The sequence below is a fragment of the Ochotona princeps genome, unplaced genomic scaffold (genome assembly GCF_030435755.1).
Source record: "Ochotona princeps isolate mOchPri1 unplaced genomic scaffold, mOchPri1.hap1 HAP1_SCAFFOLD_3062, whole genome shotgun sequence".
NCBI classification, from domain to species: Eukaryota; Metazoa; Chordata; class Mammalia; order Lagomorpha; family Ochotonidae; genus Ochotona; species Ochotona princeps.
Window position 1 is genome coordinate 4,246 of NW_026696205.1, and position 19,465 is coordinate 23,710.

At 39.9% G+C, this 19,465-nt stretch overlaps 1 protein-coding gene across 1 annotated transcript; it reads left to right on the forward strand.

Annotated features, from left to right (window-relative positions):
- The first annotated feature begins 2,111 nt into the window (after window positions 1-2,111).
- LOC131478817 (uncharacterized) lies at window positions 2,112-19,211 on the forward strand. Its single transcript, XM_058659387.1, is given in 10 exon segments — window positions 2,112-2,343; window positions 3,092-3,303; window positions 3,305-3,318; window positions 6,669-6,912; window positions 10,698-10,879; window positions 12,301-12,382; window positions 12,385-12,532; window positions 13,240-13,359; window positions 15,468-15,472; window positions 18,936-19,211. Coding segments are annotated over 10 exon segments (1,515 nt in total).
- The last annotated feature ends 254 nt before the right edge of the window (window positions 19,212-19,465 follow it).

Sequence of the window (19,465 nt, forward strand, 5' to 3'; positions counted from 1 at the left end):
CCTTTCTATTCATACAACACACGTGCACTGACCACATGTATGAGTGTCTCACAAGGTCTCTCTCGCTCGCCGTCTCTCTCTCTCTATCTGTACAGTACTCCTTCTACCTCTCCGTGACTTTCACTCTCTCGTTGTATGCCTCCTCTCTCTCTCTCTGTCTACCTGTTACTACTCTTTGTATCCCTGAATACTTCCCTCTTGCTCTCCTTTCCTCTCGACCTGTGCCTGTCTGTCTTTCTCTCTCTCTTTTCGATTATCTCTCTCTCTATCTCTCCATATATACTATCTATATATATATATATATATTACTGTCTATCTGTGTCTTGCAGTTTCTGTGTACTTACATAGTTCTTTCTCTCTCTCTCTCTGTTCGTCTGTGTGTACTCCATTTTCTACATACCTGCAAATATTATGTACCTACCTATTTCTCTCTACAAACATATATATATATATATAGCGGTAGACCACTCAATCAACCCTCTTATGTATATTCAGGCATATAAAAAGTCAATATTACTATGGGAGTAATTTACACTTACCTGTCCTTCATGTATTACACATATCTCTAATTTCTATGTATCACGCGCATATATAATATAGTATATAATATAGGTCTAAGGTCACGCCGCGTTCACCTGGCACATATAGATGTATATGATAATGATATATATATAATACTTTACCTACCACATGTTTTTATATATATATATGTATGTATGTACATATGTCTAGCACATATATATAATATATATATATGTATAGTAATGATATTTATATAATGCTGTACCTACCACATGTTTTATATGCATATATATATATATATATATATATATATATATATAAATAACATGTGTATATATGTGCATATGTCTAGCACATATATATGTATATACTAATGGTACTCGTATAATAATATACCTACGTCATAAACTCGCTGAACACTGTCGTTGTTGCCTATTTTCCTAATGTAGTCTTCTGCTGTTAGAGTGTTGTTATAACGTATGACGTCCCGATGTACGATTTGTAACGTGTTCTTTTTACGTATGCTATTTTGTTCTTCCATAGCGTGTGATTGGAGAATGAAATGTTGCTACATTTATGTGTATATATATATCTGTAATATTATTATCTGACGCTCTGAAGATCTGTGTGATACGGGTATGTAGATAAGTGAGGGGGTCACACACACACACACACTTGTGTTTGTATTTTGCAGTTGTAGTATCTCATTACTTCTCTTGTGAATGTACTTTATTTTGTGTGGTATGTGCTCGTTGTTTTATGAATTATGGAGCTTTCTGCTTTTCGCAGAATGTGAATTATAATTCACGCTGTAATATTTTTGATTTCGAGTAATGCATGCTTTCGTTTTAATTCGCTTGTGCATTCGGTATGTACGCTGTTGTTATGCAGCTCCTACCGCATATCCAGTCGTGGCAACAGGAGGTCTACCGTATTGGGCTGTATTGCTACATCAGCATGAGGAGTTAGTATTACCAGCGCCGTATGCTGGTTCGCAGACAGGCGAGTAGCACAGTTTCAACGTCTTCCTCTTCGTCGAAAGAGGAAGAAGAAGAAGAGCAGGAGGAAGAGGAAGAGGAGGAAGAAGAATCTGAACCTGAACAAGAAGATTGCGCAGAAGAAGAAAAAAAAAGATGATCAGAAAAGTTCTCAGTACGAAATGGCAGCAAGAACGTATCAAGCAAATCAAAGTGGGTGTTGGAATGCAGTGCCTATAAACAACAGTAGTAGTAGTTATAGCGACGCCGCAGTCAGGAAGGAAGGAAAAGAAAAAAAAGAAGAAAGCAACAAAAGAAGAAAAAACAACAACAAGTAGAAGTAGTAGAAGGGGGTGGGTATCAATACTACTAGTACTAGTACGAGTAGAATAGACCCACTACTATATAATTCAGAACAGGCTGGGAGTAGTAGTAGTAGGAGTAATAATGATAATACTAGTACCACGTATAGTAGTAAGAGTAATACTAATAGTAATAGTAGTAGTAGTAGTAGTAGTCGTCACATCAGTAGTACTAGTAGTGGGGAGGGGAGAAGCAAGCCACGTGGATTATGTACAGAGAGACGATGTGCAGCAGCAGCAGGTCGTACTGATGAGTGAGTCTGTTGCTGATGGTAGAACGTGTCTTGATGGTATGAGGATAGAACGTAAACATCCCTCAGATACACAAGAAGAAGAAGTAGTCGTAGCAGCAGGCTTTGGAGTAGAAGACAAAAGCGGAGAAACTCTGGTGCCGTCCCTCAATAATAACACACATGTATTACATAGTGGCGATAGTAGCAGTGGTAGCAGTAGTACTGCTAGTATTAGTAGTAGTGGTAGCAGTACTTTACAACCCACTACTACTACTACTACTACCAGTAGTAGTAGTAATAGTAGTAGTAGTACAGTAACTACTATTCCGTGTGTTAGTAGTAGTAGTAGTGGTAGTGGATGTAGTAGTGGCACTGGTTTTTCTCCTTCTTCTTCTTCTTTTTCTTCTTCTTCACTTCCTTCTATGGCTACCAGTAGTATTGCTGCACTTGGCACTTCTTCTGATGGTATTGTTACTACTCCTATTACTGATACTACTGGTACTATTACTAGTGCTGCTGCAGGCATATATAACAGTGGTGTAGAGAGTTTTTGTGTGCGGTAATAATAGTAATATAGGCAGCGCCATTCTTTTCTACTGGTGTGTACGGGCGGTGATGTGAGGAATTCCAGTGGTGGCTGTGGTGTTGTGGGTGGTGGCGGCGAGGGTGGTTGTACATCGGCAGTAGATGGAGACGCAGTTTCTCGATACGGTAGTAGTGGTATGGCAACGGCAAAAAAGAAGAAGAGACACAAAAAAACGAAGAGGCAGTAGTAGTAGTACCTATCGCATATCGAAAGAGAGAGATGTCATATTAGGAGAAAGAGGAGAAAGAGGAGGAGGAGAACTCGAAGGAGAGGGAGAAAGAGAAGACGAAACAGAGAGAGTGAAAGAGATCCTCGAAAGAAGAGCTGTTGATGGAGAACGAGACGCAGAACGAGGAGAACGAGAGAGAGAAGTGTGCGATGACAACAGCAATAGGAGTACGCTCTCCACAGGAGGAGACCTCAATACCAATAGTGATACTGCATTTATTGCTAGTTTACTGACCCCTCAAAACATGTGCAAGTTACTGGGGTATTCAGTGGGATACGAAAAGTATTGGCTTCCAGGGTTCTGTCTGCAAATCGTCGAGGACGATGGGCTACGCTCGTCTCTAGTTCGTCTCAGAGAGTGTGTTCTTCCGTTACGATTTGCTCTCGACCCCAGGGGCTGAGCGAGGAAGGTATGCATGCTGATGCCTCTTCACGTACATCACATACTCTTTTCTCTTCGTTTCAAGTCTTTCCTTCTCGTCAGTTCGAAGTCTCTCTTTTTTTGCGCATCATCCTCATCCTCATTCTGCATATCTGCTAACATAAACCTACACACACACACACATATACGTATCTACCTATACGTATATGTGTGTGTGTGTGTGCACATATATATTACGTCTTCGTCACACACACATACACAGACAAAAAACACACACGCACACGCATACACACACACACATACATACACACGTACACACATAAAAACACATACGAACACATGCGTATACATATATGTGTGTGTATGTACGTTAAAAATCTAGCAGTGAATGATATGCATATCCACTTAGTGCTGTGGCTTCTCCCTTCTTCGTCTGCAGCCTCACATTTCACTTGAAAAAATTGTTAGCGTAGGTTCTCTTTTTTTCTTACTCTTTCTCCTTCTTCTCCGGCTGTTGCGTTAATACATCGACACTTTGAAACCCTAAAAGTACATGATATTTTGTATTTCGTTGATATTGTAAATTTTGCCTTCTTTTCTTTTCCCTTTCTCCTCTTCTTCTTTTTCATTTAGCTTTTCTTTCTCTTCCTTCATTCTCCTTCCTTCTACTACTGCTACTATAGCTGAGGTCGAAATTTCATATTTGGCATGTTACCTACGCTCTCTTTTGTAATTATATCTCTCTCCATCTTCTTCTTCATATTCATCTCCACTTTCTCTCTCTTTTTCTTTTTCTTCTTCTTCTTCTTGTTCTTCGTCTTCTTCTCCTCTATATTTAGTACTCACAAACGTAATAATGAACCTATCAGTACAGTATATATGAGAAACTCTTTCTTCTTGAGAGATTCTCTTTCTTTTCTAATTGTCTATCCTTCCCATATATAATCTTTTGTTATCATGTCTTCTTCAACTTTTTTTCTTCCTTTTTCTCATTTTCTTCTTTTCCATCATCAGCAAATGTAACTGTAATAGACCTCCTTGTATACAGTATATATATATGTACTTCTTGGATCTAGAGATATAAATAGTACTGTACAACTCGGTTGTTCTCATAGTTTGTTCTTCTCTTGCTCTTTCTTCTTCTTGTTCTTTTTCTCTTCTTCCTCCTCCTCCTTCTCCATATCTACTATATCAAAAATATGATAGATCATTTGACAAACATTTCCTCGTATATAATATATGTATACATGTTTATATGCATTTGAATGCTGCTGTCAACTTTTTTTTCGACAAGAAAAAGCAGTAAGATATCTGTCTCCTGCATGTGGCAGCAATTCGCATGCTGCAATTATTATTATTACTACCTTTTTTTCTTTCCTCCAGTATATTTCGTATATATATATCTGACACCATTTCTCATTGTCAGTCTGACTGCTAATATATATATATAATATATATATATACTATATATATATATATATATCTAGATGCTAATAATAAGCGTATATTTGTATATATACATATATGTGAATATAAATGCCCATATATAGAGGTGATATATCTGGCACTTTACGTAATATCTCTGTATATAAACTATCTGTATACATATATATATCTATATATATATGTATATATATAGGAATAATGTATTCGGCATTCCAGATAGTATATTTGCATGCTGTTATGTCCTTTCTTTTTCTTCATATGTATATGTATATATATATAATATATAATATATTTGACAGTTCATGTATAGTTAATCTGCAAATGCTGATTTGTGCCTTTCTATTCTTTTATGTGTACATGTATGTATATATTTATATAGGCATATCATTGCCGGCTCTTCACTTAGTATATATAATCGTGATTTATGTCCTTTGTGTGTACTGTATATGTATGTATGTATATATATATATAGAAATAATATACCTGGTACATAACGAACTGTAACTGAGTACTATTCTGTCCCCCGAATATTCCTTCTATATATATATATATATATTTATATGTATATATATGTGTATACATATATATATATGGTATATAATATAGCTGGCAGACAAAATAGTGTAACTGAGTGCTATTCTATCTCTTATATTCTTTCTCCACGTATATATATATGTATATTTCATATATATGGATGTATATGTATATAAATGTATACGTAAGTATATGTATATATATATATATATATATGTATATATACATTTCTCTCTCTCTCCCTCTAATTATATCTATATATATATTCTATATATATGGATGTATATTTGTATAAATGTATACGTATATATATATATATACATTTATCTCTCTCTCCCTCTAATTATATATATATATATATATGTAAATATGTACAAATGAAACCCCAGAGAGTCTACATGGTGTATCATAGGAGTGCTAAGTGTGTTTTCCTTTTTCTTCGTTTTCTTTTTTTCTTCTTTACGTTTCTCTCAATTCCTTCGTCTGTGCGTGTATACGAAGTGTATGTGACATTTGTGTATTGAAAAGCGTCTTCAATAATAGCTATCGCCTTCCTGCTGTCCCTCGTCTTTTCAGTCTCTCTTTCCACTTTGAATAGGAACCGAATATACAAGATACAGCATCACACAGTGCTTTACTTCACTGCTAACGTGTCTCCTTATCCTTCCGTCATCGCTTTGCCATATATTTACACAAATCAAAGGAATACTCATCATATTTAGCCCTCTGCCTTCTTCTTTCTGCTCTTATATGCCGACATGCATATTTCTATTCTTCCCTTCCGCAACTATTTCTCTCTCTCTCTCTATATATATATATAGTACAAAGGGCTAATGATAATAACGAGTTCTTAGTCATTGTGTATGTCTATATATTAGAGAATTGTATACGACTTCAGTTTAGTATCATGGTACTGTTATTGGGTGACGTAATAACACACTCCCTATGTCTGTTCAATCAGCGAAAGCACGTAGTGCGTATATATATATAATGTATATATATGTGTAGGTGTGCGTGTGTGTATATCTATGTGTTGGTGTGCGTGTGTGTATATCTATGTGTAGGTGTGCGTGTGCGCGTGTAAGTATATATATGAGTAGGTGTGCGTGTGTGTGTGTCGTGTGTGTGTGTGTGTGTGTGACTTTGCATGTTGTCTGAGTGAGAGTTGTGTGCGTCTGTATGTATGTATATATGTGTGTGTATATGCGTGTGTGTGTGTGTGTGTGCATGTGTGTATTGGGTTTGGTTTGTTGCCAAATGATCTTCATATTCGTGTAATCGGCTACTATTGGTGAAGTGCTTGTTAGTGTTGAATATGGTATTGCACTTGTGGTCTGGGATGCTCCAATCAATTTTTCTTCGTTCTGGAAACTCCTCTAATGTTGTTTTCTTCTTCAGAAAGAAAGTCGCTTCTAAAGGAGATCGAGTCTTGCATGGACGCACGAGCAGCAAACTACTCATGAGGGCTGCAGATGCAGCAGCGGCAGCAACAGAAGCACCAGCTGCTGCAGCTGCTGCTGCGTCTGTGGCTGTTGACGGTGTCACAACAACAGCGTCTCCCGCTGCTGCCGGAGGCGGTCCCGTGTCCGCTGCTGCTCCGCACGTATTCGCAGGAGCGGGGGGTTCTGAATCTTCTATGCGTGTACGTCAAGTATGACTCTCTGTATAGTAGCTCTTGCATTACAAGCAGCAGTGATATTAACTGAGGCATCTCTGTTTGCAGCAGTAGTAGTAATAGTAGTAGTATTATCAGTAGTACTACTAGTAGTAGTGGTAGTACTAGTTGTTGTTCGAATAATTATAATAGTACTAGTAGTAATGACAATACTTCTGATACTACTAATAGTAGTAGGTGGTGTTGTGGTTGCACATTCTCCTATTCAGTACCAATACCACCTCCATTACTACTACTACTAGTACTACACTACCAACACCAGGAAAAAAGAGCATTGGTAACAGAACTATTGCAGTCAATACGGTACTAGTGGTAATAGTAGTAGTAATAATAGTAATAGCACTAGGAGCAGCACCCGTAAAAAACACAGCGAAAGCACTACTAGCAACACTACTTACGTCAGTACTAGTAGTAGTATAGTAGTATAGTAGTAGTAATAGTATAGTAGTAGTATAGTAGTAGTAGTAGTATAGTAGTAGTATAGTAGTAGTATAGTAGTAGTAGTAGTACAGTAGTAGTATAGTAGTAGTAGTATAGTAGTAGTAGTATAGTAGTAGTATTATAGTAGTAGTAGTAGTATAGTAGTAGTAGTAGTATAGTAGTAGTATAGTAGTAGTAGTAGTAGTATAGTAGTAGTAGTATAGTAGTAGTAGTATAGTAGTAGTATAGTAGTAGTATAGTAGTAGTATAGTAGTAGTAGTAGTAGTATAGTAGTAGTAGTATAGTAGTAGTATAGTAGTACTAGTAGTATAGTAGTACTAGTAGTATAGTAGTAGTAGTATAGTAAGTAGTAGTATAGTAGTAGTAGTATAGTAGTAGTAGTAGTATAGTAGTAGTAGTAGTAGTATAGTAGTAGTAGTAGTAGTAGTATAGTAGTAGTATAGTAGTAGTATAGTAGTACTAGTAGTATAGTAGTAGTATAGTAGTAGTAGTAGTATAGTAGTAGTATAGCAGTAGTAGTAGTATAGTAGTAGTAGTATAGTAGTAGTAGTATAGTAGTAGTAGTATAGTAGTAGTAGTAGTAGTATAGTAGTAGTAGTAGTAGTATAGTAGTAGTAGTAGTAGTAGTATAGTAGTAGTATAGCAGTAGTAGTAGTATAGTAGTAGTAGTATAGTAGTAGTAGTAGTAGTATAGTAGTAGTATAGTAGTAGTAGTAGAAATGGTAGTAGCACTAGTAGTAGCAGTAGTACTAGTAGTAGTGGTAATTGACGTAGTTGTAGTAGCTGTAGTAATGGTAGCAGCAGGTAAAGCACCTGTAGCAGGAGAGCAGTTACAGTAATAATACTAGTAGCTGTTGCTGTACTAGTAGCACTTCTGGCACCAGGGCAGTAACCCTGCAGCATCAATACCAGCACCAGCACATTAACCTAGAAGCAGCGATAGTAGTCGTAAATAGCCACAGTAGCTCCTATAGAGTAGCAGTAGCAGCAGAACTACCTGTAGTAGCAGCAGCAGCACTTGTTCTAGTAGCAGCAGCACCAGTACTAGTAGTAGTAGTAGCAAGAGCAGCAGCATCTGTAGTAGTGTAGTAGTAGTAGTCATAGTAGCGACACTAGTGGTAGTAGTAGCAGCAGCAGCACTTGTACGAGGAGTGAGAGAAAAGTTACAGGAACAGCGGATAAAAAAAAAGAGGTGCAGCAATAGCAGCACTAGCTCACAACAGAAGATATGTAAGGACATGAAAACGCTGCAGTACCTCGCAGGCCGTCTGCTGCCTGTATATATATGTATATACATACATATGTATATATATATATAGATATAAATATATATATATATATATATGTCCAAACAGATATATGTGTATATATTGGTATCTTGTTCCGTCTACAACTTGTGTTTGCAGTCTTCATTTTGCGCTTTAGCGTCTTTGGTGTGTCTGGACACGTTGGGGGTGTGTGTGTCCCCGTCACGTCCTCCCGTGCGCCAATTCCCCTTCTTGTTTTCCATTTCCTTTGTCTTCTGCTGCACACGTTGCTGTGTCAACCCGTTGCGTTTTCTTTTCCAATGCAGCAGTGCGTCTTTCTCGCTTCTCTATCTGTCAGTATGTGCTGGGGGCACACACTCCTTCGTGCTGCTGCTACGACTACTTCTTTCACTCCTGGCTGCAGGAACTCCTTCGCAGTGCTGTTCCTGCAGTATCGCGTTCTTCTTGTGCTCTCGCTCCCACACATATATGCTGCTCCCACCCCTTGTGGGCTGCTCCCTCATGCAAATGTTGCTGCTAATGCTACTACTGCTGCTAATGCTGCGCGGCTGCTTTTGCTGCGACCTGCTGTTGGCTTTCTGCGTCTTGGCTACGCTGCTTCTGCCCACGTGCTGCTGCTTCAACTTCATTTTCTGCTGCAACCACCCCCCTCCCCAGGATGCTCTGCGTGCACGTTGGCGTCTTTTTCACCTCTGCTACCAAATCGCAAATCTTATTTCATGCTCAGCTGCTGCACTCTCACATTCTCCTACTATTAGTACTAGCGCGACTTGATTATGGTGGTGCTACTCCGCCTCTCCTCCCCCTCCTTCTTTTCTCACATGTTTTACTGCGTCTGCTGCTACGACGACGTCATGTTCCCTGCTGCGACTCCTCTCGTCCAATGTCTTTCTGCCTGTACCACAAGGGTATCATGTACTGCAGCCCCACGACGTGCTACTACTACTACTACTTCTGCTACTATCATCACCAATAATAATAGTGCAAATATATTCGTTGCATCCTATTACTACTAAAAACAGTAGTGCAGATACATTCATTGCAGCCGATGAGACCTGATACTCTCATATATATATATAAGCAGGTATTTCTGTCTTTTTTTGGGTGCTTCTGCAGCCTTTTCTGCGCCCTCAGCTTTCCTGAGCCTTTTTTCGCCTTCAGGTCTGCTGCTGCGTCTTCTGCTGCTTCGTTCTCTACTTACTTTGCTGCCGCAACAGTTTTATTTCCTCTACGCTCCGTACCACTCTGGGTGTTTTCAACATCCTGCAACTCCTTCTTCTCCCCAAGCCGAAACACATGGGTGTGTAGCAGACTCTGTGTGTGCGTGTGTGTGTGTGTGTGTATGTATGTATGTGCCTGTGTCTGTGTCTGTGTCTTCTGCGTCTGTCTGTGTACGTATATATGTATATGTATATAACTGGTGTGTATGTGTATCTGTGTGGCTGGGGGTGTGTCTGTTCGTGTCCATACAAGCAGGTATGCGTCTGTGTGCGTGTTTTCGTGTCCGTGGTATGGCTGTTTGCGTGTGGGTGAATGTAAGCGTATGTGTGTCTGTGTCTGTGTCTTCTTCGTCTGTCTGTGTACGGATGTATATGTATGTATGTGGTTTAAACATGTGTGTGCGTGTGTGTGGGGGCGGTTGTGTTTCTTCCTGTGTGTATGTCTGTATGTGTGTGTGTGTCTGTGTGTGTGTCTGTGTGTGTGTGTGGGTGTATGCATATGCATGCGTGTATACGAGAGTCTGTGTTCATATGGAGCATGCGTATGTTTGTATATATGTATGTGGAAGTGTATGTGTGTGTGTGTGTCTGTGTGTTGTTTTTTGTGGGTTATGCGTGTTACGCATGCATGTGTATGTGAGTCTGTGTACGTTTTCTTTGGACGTAGTAATTTATATGTACGGCGCGAGCGTGTAAGCGTTCGTGTGCATGTGTGTGTGTGTATGTGTGTATGTGTGTGAATATGGAAATATCTACATATATATGTGTGTGTGTGTGTGTTTTCGTGTTGTGTGTGCTTCCTCTCTTTCCTCTTTCCTTTTAGTTCGTCGGAGAGCTGAGCCGTAGCGATCGAGGTCTAATCGAAACACTCAAGCGCTGTGTGCTAGCGAAGAACCCCTCTTTCCTTTCTCTAGACAACCGATCGCTGGTTGCAAAAGTTAACAGCAAATCAAAGCTACCCGTTTTGTGGCTTCGTGCAGACCCCACACAAATGTGGATAGCACGGTAAGAAAAAAGATAAATATATAGTCTTCTGACTCAGCAACATCATCCTCGTAATCGCCACCACCACCGCCAACACCACCATTACCAGTATCACAGTATCATCAACATTTTCTTCGCTAGGACTACCATGGTTAATATCGTTATTGATGAAAGAGATTTCTTATTTACTATTATTGTTAAAAGTTGATATCAAGTGAATTCACCACCACTACTTCAGACAAAAAAAGACAGTTGCTGCTTTCGTATTTCGTTGATATCGAAAGAAAGTTTCCTTCAGACTGTCTCTATGATTTTGATTAGGAAGGTTCCTCCGTTAATCTTCTTGTCGCTATAGAACGAGAAAGACAGAACGTCTTTTCATGTCAGTTACTCAAGATAAAAGAAGTGTTTCTCATGAACATCGTAATATTCCTCGTTGACAATACAAATAAAATGCCTTTGTTATCAAAATCATCGTTATCATCTTTATGGGAGAAAAAACAAACTAGGACGAGAACGAAAATGATGAAGAAGAATTGTTTTCTTCTCCATCAATAGCATTTAAAGCATGTGGTCTTGTCAGCATGCTCCTTCTCAGAGACAATAATAGTCTTCATCATCAGAATTACCATATGCGTTACCACACATATCATCATATATATATATATATATATATATATATATATATATATATATGTGTATTCATCATCGTATATATCATCATTTATATATATATATATATGTATGCGTGATGATTTTCTAGTGTCTTTTCTGAAAGCTTTTTTCTTCACTCTCTTTGTGCATAGAACTATATTTAACATTTCCTCCCCTTTCCCCTTTTTTGTCGCCTTCTTCTCCTTGTCTAATATCCGAAATATACACACACATACAAACACACACACGCCTAGAAACATATATATATATATATCTAAGCGCAGCATAAACCTTTCACTTTCTCTCTCTTCATCTCTCTCTCTCTTTCTCTGTCTTCTTCTCTCTTTACATAGAGTGAGAGAGATATATATGCGCAGTCTATCTGTTTCCTTTCCTCTCTCTATCTATGTATATATGTATATAATGGGAGAGAGATAGATGCACACGCTGATACCTTGTCTTCCTTTGTTTCTCTTAATGTCTCTGTCGATATGTAGATATATATAGATGTGTACGCAAGCTAAACGTCTCTCTTTCTCTCTTCCTGTTTGATTCTGTTTGTGTGTGTGTGTGTGTTGAAGATGTGTGCAGACACATGTCCCTCTGTCAGTTTGCAGTCTCCTTAGTAATACACGTGACAATGGTGGTGCTCACGTATGTTATTGTATGATGCATGTCTGTGCTTCCTGATGGAAATGGCTCTCGTTTTCTGTTTCTCTCCTGTTCATGCGCTATGGGTTTGGCTAATGTATTTGTTACGACAACTGCATGACATGTACTGCCCACAGAGTGCGTCGGTGTCAAAGCGGAAGTATGTGGGGACAGCAACTTCTTAATGACACAAATATATACGCACAGTTGGAGGCTGCTGCGCGGCGCTCGGTTACTTGCCTGCATTTGAAGAAGGAGCGGAGAGTCTTACGGATGGCGGCTCGGCTGCTTCCGTCCCTGCTGCTGCTCTTTCGTCTTCCTGCGGAGGAGGAGGCGCCACAACGGCTCCATATTCTTCTGCTGCTGCCGGTGGTGGTGGAGGAGGAGGAGCAGGAGGCGCAGCAGCAGCAGCAGGAGGAGGAGCGGGAGGGGTGGTAGCACTCACCGCTGATTTGCTTTTCGTGGATGCTGTTCAAGCTCTCGGTACAGCTCTTAATCAGCATCGTTGGCATCCCTATATTCGGTGCGTTGAAGCTCATATCATAAAAAGACGTTCTCACTCTTTTCTCTCTCTCTCTGTCTCGATGTGCTGTGCTACTCATCGTCCTTCGCATCCGTCTCAAGGCCACTGCTGCTTCATCAGGCAATGCTTGGCGCTTGCTTAATATATATATATATATATATATATGTGGATATATGGCGTTAGAGATTATTTTGTTTCCTTGCCGTTCGTGTTCCTCTTTGTGGTGGGCTGCTTCTCCACTGTAATGCTTTCGCTCCTCCTCTTCCTGCTGCTGCTGCTGCTCGCCTCCTCCTCCTGCTACCGCTGGTGCTCCACCTACTGCTGCTGTAATACGAGTGTACATACACCTAACACGGCTACCAAAACGATGCATTACAGTGTCTTTGTATGTGTTCCTCTTCGAACGTTCTACCTTATGTATATATGTGTGTGTGTGTGTTTATCGAAAGGGAGAGAAATAACTTTTTCATTTGCACATCTTTTTGCTTGTTACGTGTCCACGTGCTTCCGTGAAATTGCGCTAGTGCTTGTCTGCTGTTGCTGCCTTCCTCAGAGTCTGAGAACCTTCCAGTTACTAATACCGTTACTGCTGCTGCTGATGCTGCTGCTACTACTATTGTTGTTGCTGCTACCACTATTGTAGCTGCTGCTACCACTATTATTGCTGCTGCTAGTACTTTTTTCTTGACAGCAGCAGTGCTGCTACTAGTTTTGCTGCTGCTCCTCTGTTGCCGATCCCGCTGTTATAGCTGCGGCTGTTGCTGCTGCTGTTGCTGCTGCTGCAGCTGTCACTATACGTAATGTATTATCACTAGTTCTATCATGAAAAACGAGAAGAAGATTACGAATAATATTGTTGAGTTCCCTTGCCTCTAACTTTTCTTTTGAACAACGGAGAAGAAGATTATAAATAATACTGTTGAGGTTCTTTTCCTCCTCGGTTTTCTACTGTGTGTGCAGAGCACGTGTGGCATATACTCTCGCTCTGCTACACAACAGAGCGTCGCTACTGGAGCAAACAAATATATGGCTCGTGTTTCTTTCTTACATGCAGACCTTTCACTACGATGGCTTTCGAGAGGTTAGTAGATTCACCACCATCTTTGCCTATATTTCCTTTCTACTCAAAGAGCACTTTTCTCTTTCCATTCGACCCTCAACAAAAAGATCGTACTTGCGTTCATCCGTATATTAACATCTCCACTATGGATGTTCATGTATGTATTTGTGTCTGTGTATGTGTGTGTTTGTGTGTGTGTGTGTGTATATGTATGTATTGGTGTATGTATGTATGGGTGTATGTATGTATCTATCTATCTATTTGTGTATCTATCTATGTATCTATCAATGTATGTATCTGTGTACGTATATATGCAAGTATGTATGTATGTATGTATGTGTGTATGTATGTATGTATCTATGTGTGTATGGATGGATGGATGTATCTCTGTATGATGTATCTGTATGTATGTACGTATGTATAATGTATCTGTATGTATGTACGTATGTATATATGTATGAATATGCGGATGTATGTGTGTGTATGCCTGTGTTGTTGTACGTTGGTGAGTTATATATTGTTATACGATCTCTGAATATGGCAACAAAAACATAAATTATGGTATGTGTGATGGGGTATGTGGGTATGTTTGCTATTCGTACTTGGCGTGATCGCACACGGTATCGAGGTGCGTCTCAGTGTATGTGTGTGCGTGTCCGTTTGTATGTGTGCGTGTACCTACGTCTGTATGTATTTATGTGTGTGTCTGTGTCTGTGTCTGTGTGTGTGTATTTGTGTGAGTGGGTAGGTGGGTCTCTGCGTCTGCATATGTGTGTATGTGTGTGTGTCTCTCTCTGTGTTTGTGTGTATGAGTGTGTGTGTGTGTGTGTGTGTGTGAGTGCGTATTTGTGTGTACGTGGGTGTGTGTGTGGGTGGATGGGTAGGTGGGTCTCGGCGTCTGTATGTATGTGTGTGTCTGCCAGGGCGTCTGTGAGTGTGAGTGTGCGTGTGTGTGTGTGTGTACGTGGTGTGTGTACGTGTGTGAGTGAATGTGTCTCTGCGTTCGTGTGCATGTCTGTTTGTATGTGTGCGTGTGCCTGCGTCCGTGTGTATGTGTGTCTGTGTCTATCTGTCTGTGTGTGTATATGTGTGTGTGTGTATATATATGTATTTGTATGTGTGTAAGTGTCTGTCTGTGTGCCCCAGCGCCTGTGTGTGCCTCTGTATGTGTTTGTATCTGTGTGTGTGCGCGTCTGTCTGCGTCTGTGTGTGTGTGTGTGTATGTGTCTACGTCTCTGTGTGAGTCTCTTTGTCTGTCTGTGTGTACGTATGTCTGCGTAGCTATATATGTGTTTGTGTGTTCATATGTGTCTGTCTGTGTATATATGTGTGTACATACGTATGTTTGTCTGTCTTCTGTCTGGTTGTGTCTATGTATGTCTGTGTAGATATATATGTGTTTGTGTGTTTATACGTGTGTGCATATATGTGCGTGTATATATATATATATATATATATATATGTCTGTCTGTCTTTTGCCTGTCTTTGTGTATGAGTGTGTGCCCGGTGGCATTCAGCTAGCTACTCAGTTATGTTTGCTTCTTTTAAACGCATGAGGTGATCATCAGGAAGACCCTAATTTTCTTCTCTGTCTATATGTGTATATGTTTATATTTGTGTGTATCTATTTTATGTGTGTATCTATGTTTATGTGTATGTATATATATATATACGTATGTATATATGTATGTGTATGTTTGTGTATACGTGTGTTTTCTTAGTTGCAGTAAGTTGCTTTCCCCATTCATATCAGTGTGCTTTGATCCATATATATATATATATATATATATATATGTGCTAGACACAAAGGGCTCCTCTTTGATGTAGTATATCAGTAGAGTATGTATTTACGTACAGATTACGTATTTGTGCTGTGATGTATGACGCGCTTGTGTACATACATACATGCAGAAAAGACAGGATATACTTACATTTTGTTGTTTCCTTTGACAATAGAGAGATTAATAAATCTTTTCAATAGTCATGCATAAATGCACTGAGAAGGACAGTGGGCTTCTCTACGTACGTACAAACATACGTAAGTACATACACCTAGGTACATATACATATGTACATACATGCATACATACATACCTACGTAGATACGTACATATACATATATATACATATATACATACAGATCTGAATACCACACATTTAATACTCCACCAAGTGTATACGAGAGAAAAAGAAAGAAAGACTGTAAGCAATATGGTAGACCACATCAGCGCACGACAGACACTCCTGCCCTTCCCCACTGGTTGTTCCCTCTATACTCTAACCTCAATCATGGCAGAGACAGAGAGAGAGAGAGAGCAATGTCTATACATATATATATATGTATGTACATAAAGAGAGAGGGAGAGAGGGGAAGAGAGAAAGAGAGAGAGAGTGAAATTTCTCCATATACATGTAGAGGTATACCTATGTGTCCAGGAGAGAGAGTTTTGCGATAGAAGGGAAACATCGTAAGTAGCTCGGTAATTCTGCAGCCTAGGCTGCTTCCTTCTTGCCTCTCTGAATCTAGTTGCCTTTGTATGTATTATCGTGATAGCTTCTTCCCATTTATACATATATATGTACATATATATATACATATAGATAGATGTAGATATATATGTTCTATATACCGCGTGCCACGTCTTACTTTGCATGAACACACACAGTGTACACGCAAATACAAACGGACGTCATATTATGTGAGGGACCTACATCCGTCTAAACATCCATTCGCATCGGCAGACTATTACTCCTATGTATTTTATGTACGTGTACGTATATGTATATCTATATGTGTATGTATATCTACACATCTATAGATATGTATATATATATGTTATGTATATCCGTACACATGTATATATGTATGTGTGTATATATACGTATTTATATATGTACACGTGTATGTGTATGTGTCTATGTATATGTGGACAGTCGCACTCATTCATACGCATTCGTTTACACACATTTTTATTATCATCTTTTATACGACTAGGAGACTCTGTGTTTCTGAAACGTCCATCATTCTTTGTTCACAAATTTTTTCTGATCGTACTCTCACTGGCCTCTCCTTGTTGCTGCACGGCACAGACACACAGCCACACAGACACACACACACACACACACACATACATACAAACATACATACACACAGACAAACACACAGACAAACAGACACAGACACAGACACACACGCACACACACACAGACACACAGACACAGACACAGACACACGGACACAGACACACATACATACAGACAGACAAACAGACAGACAGACACACAGACACACACACAGACACACAGGACACACACACAGACACACACACAGACACACACACACTTACACACACTTACACACACTTACACACACTGCATAAAGAGCAGCACTGTTGGTCGTCGTCATCTCGTACGCCAGCTGCTACTGGTGCTCCCGCTTGTGCTGCTGCTGCTGCTGTCGCTTCGTCTGCGGCTGCCGCTGCTACTATCGCCCCTTCTACTTCTATTGCCGCTGCTGCTACCATTTCCGTTGCCGCTGCGGGTGCTGCTGTTGCTGCTGCTGCTGCCACGTCTGCTGCTGCTGCCACGTGTGCTGCTGCTGCCACGTCCTGCTGCTGCGTGTGCTGCTACTGCAACTTCTGTTACTGCTGCTGCTGCTGCGGCCTCTTCTGTTGCTGCTGCCACTACCACTGCGACTTGTGTTGCTGTTGCTGCAGCCACGTCTGCTGCCTCTGCTGCTTCTGACACTGCTGCTACTGCTGTTGCTCCCACGTCTGCTGCCACTGCCACTTCTGCTACTGCTGCTGTCATTTATGCTGCTGCTGCTGCCTCTGTATGTTGTGCTGCTGCTGGAACTACTGCTGTGGCGTGTTGTCTGGGGTATGTGACAAGACGCGTATCGCTGCATTGGCTGACTCCTCTACTATTTCTTAACAAATTCTCCTACGCTTGTTTCGCTTCCTCTTTTTATTGCTGCTACTACTGCTCTGTGTAGACTGTAAAAAACACTCCCTCAGCTCTTCCGTGGTGGTCATGTTGGTGTTGTAACTGTCTCTGTGATGCGCGTGATGGTGCTGATTGTTTTGGAATTGCTGCTACTGCTGCTGTTGATGTAATCACTCGTGGAGGGCGTAATGAGACTGCAGGGAGAGAGAAGATTTCATCCTACTAATAATAGTGGTACTGCTAATATAAAGTAGTATGCTCATTAAAAAAATAATAATACTAATAATAATACTGACTGTAAGAGCAATAGCACTACCAAAGATATAATACTGCCCGTAACAATGAGAATACTAATAGTACTACTCAGTAATAGTAATACTAATTTCTATGCTAACTCAATATTCATAACATCCAAATCACTGACAGTAGTAAAATACTTGACGTATTTACAGTATGTATAGTATTGACTATACTACTAATACCACTGACTATGATACGAATAGTAATATAGCACTAGTAATGCAATCAATAATAGAAATAGTGCTTACAATAATAGTAATAGTAATACTAACAAATACTAATCCTGCTAATAATAATAGCAATAAGGGTGATAATATTAAGTGGTTGACGATTCTCCTTTCTATTAAAATATTGTGCTGAATTGCATGCGCTACTTCTTATAGGCTCCGGACACTTTTGTCGCATGCACCTCTCTGCATGCCTTCTACATATCGCGTATTCCTTCTAACGGCTCGAGAGTACATGTACAGCTAATAATATTCCCCATACATTTATATGTATATATAATATAGTGAGCACATAGACACGACAAATATATATATTTAAATATATAAATATGAACCTATATACAGTATAGTCAGAATGTAAGCACGCATATATATGTAGTGCCTATATTTGTTTATGTGCTGCATGCAGGCCTTTTCACAATACTTAGGACATGCTGCACAGTAATGCGTAGTTGCTTCTTGTTGCTGGTATATGCTTGCATAGAGCTAGAGGTTTTGCGCAGCATTCATGCATCTGTCTGTTCCCATACATACACGTAGTTATTATATATCAACACCTATTATATGTGTGTATATGTTAGAGCCGTACACAGATATATAGTAGAGCGTTTTTTGTGTACACGCATGTGTGCAACAGACAAGAGAACAAACATTTTAAGTCACTTAGAGAGCCGAGCTGCTTCTGATATTTGTGTAAACGATTTTGTTTGTTCACAGGATGACCGCATGCAGCAATTGCTTGCGGGTGTTCCCAGTGGGGCGTATCTCTCTGATGCTGCTCTGGCAGCAGCGGGAACAGCAGGAGCAGGCGAAGGAGGTCTATCTCTTGTTTGTGCTACTGTTGCTGCTCCTCCCTCTCTTCGAAATGGCGCTGCAGCTGCAGCATTTGCTACGTTAAGACTAGCGGAAACTGCTGCCTCGACACCTGAAATTCGTTTCCTTCTTCATTTTTATGCGGCAGCTTCCCTCCTGCGAGACTATCGAGGAATGTAGGTCTACATATATATATATATACGCATATATATATATATATATGCGTATATATGAATACATGCATATCTCTACTCAAAATTATATATATATATATATGGATACGTATGTATGACGTATGTATGTCCCTGTCTTCATGGTCTCTCTCTCTGTATTTATATATGTATATATATATAGAGAGAGAGAGACCCGAAGTCCGTTTCCTTCTCGATTTTTCCACAGCACCTTCCCTCATACGAGACTACCAAGGAACGTTA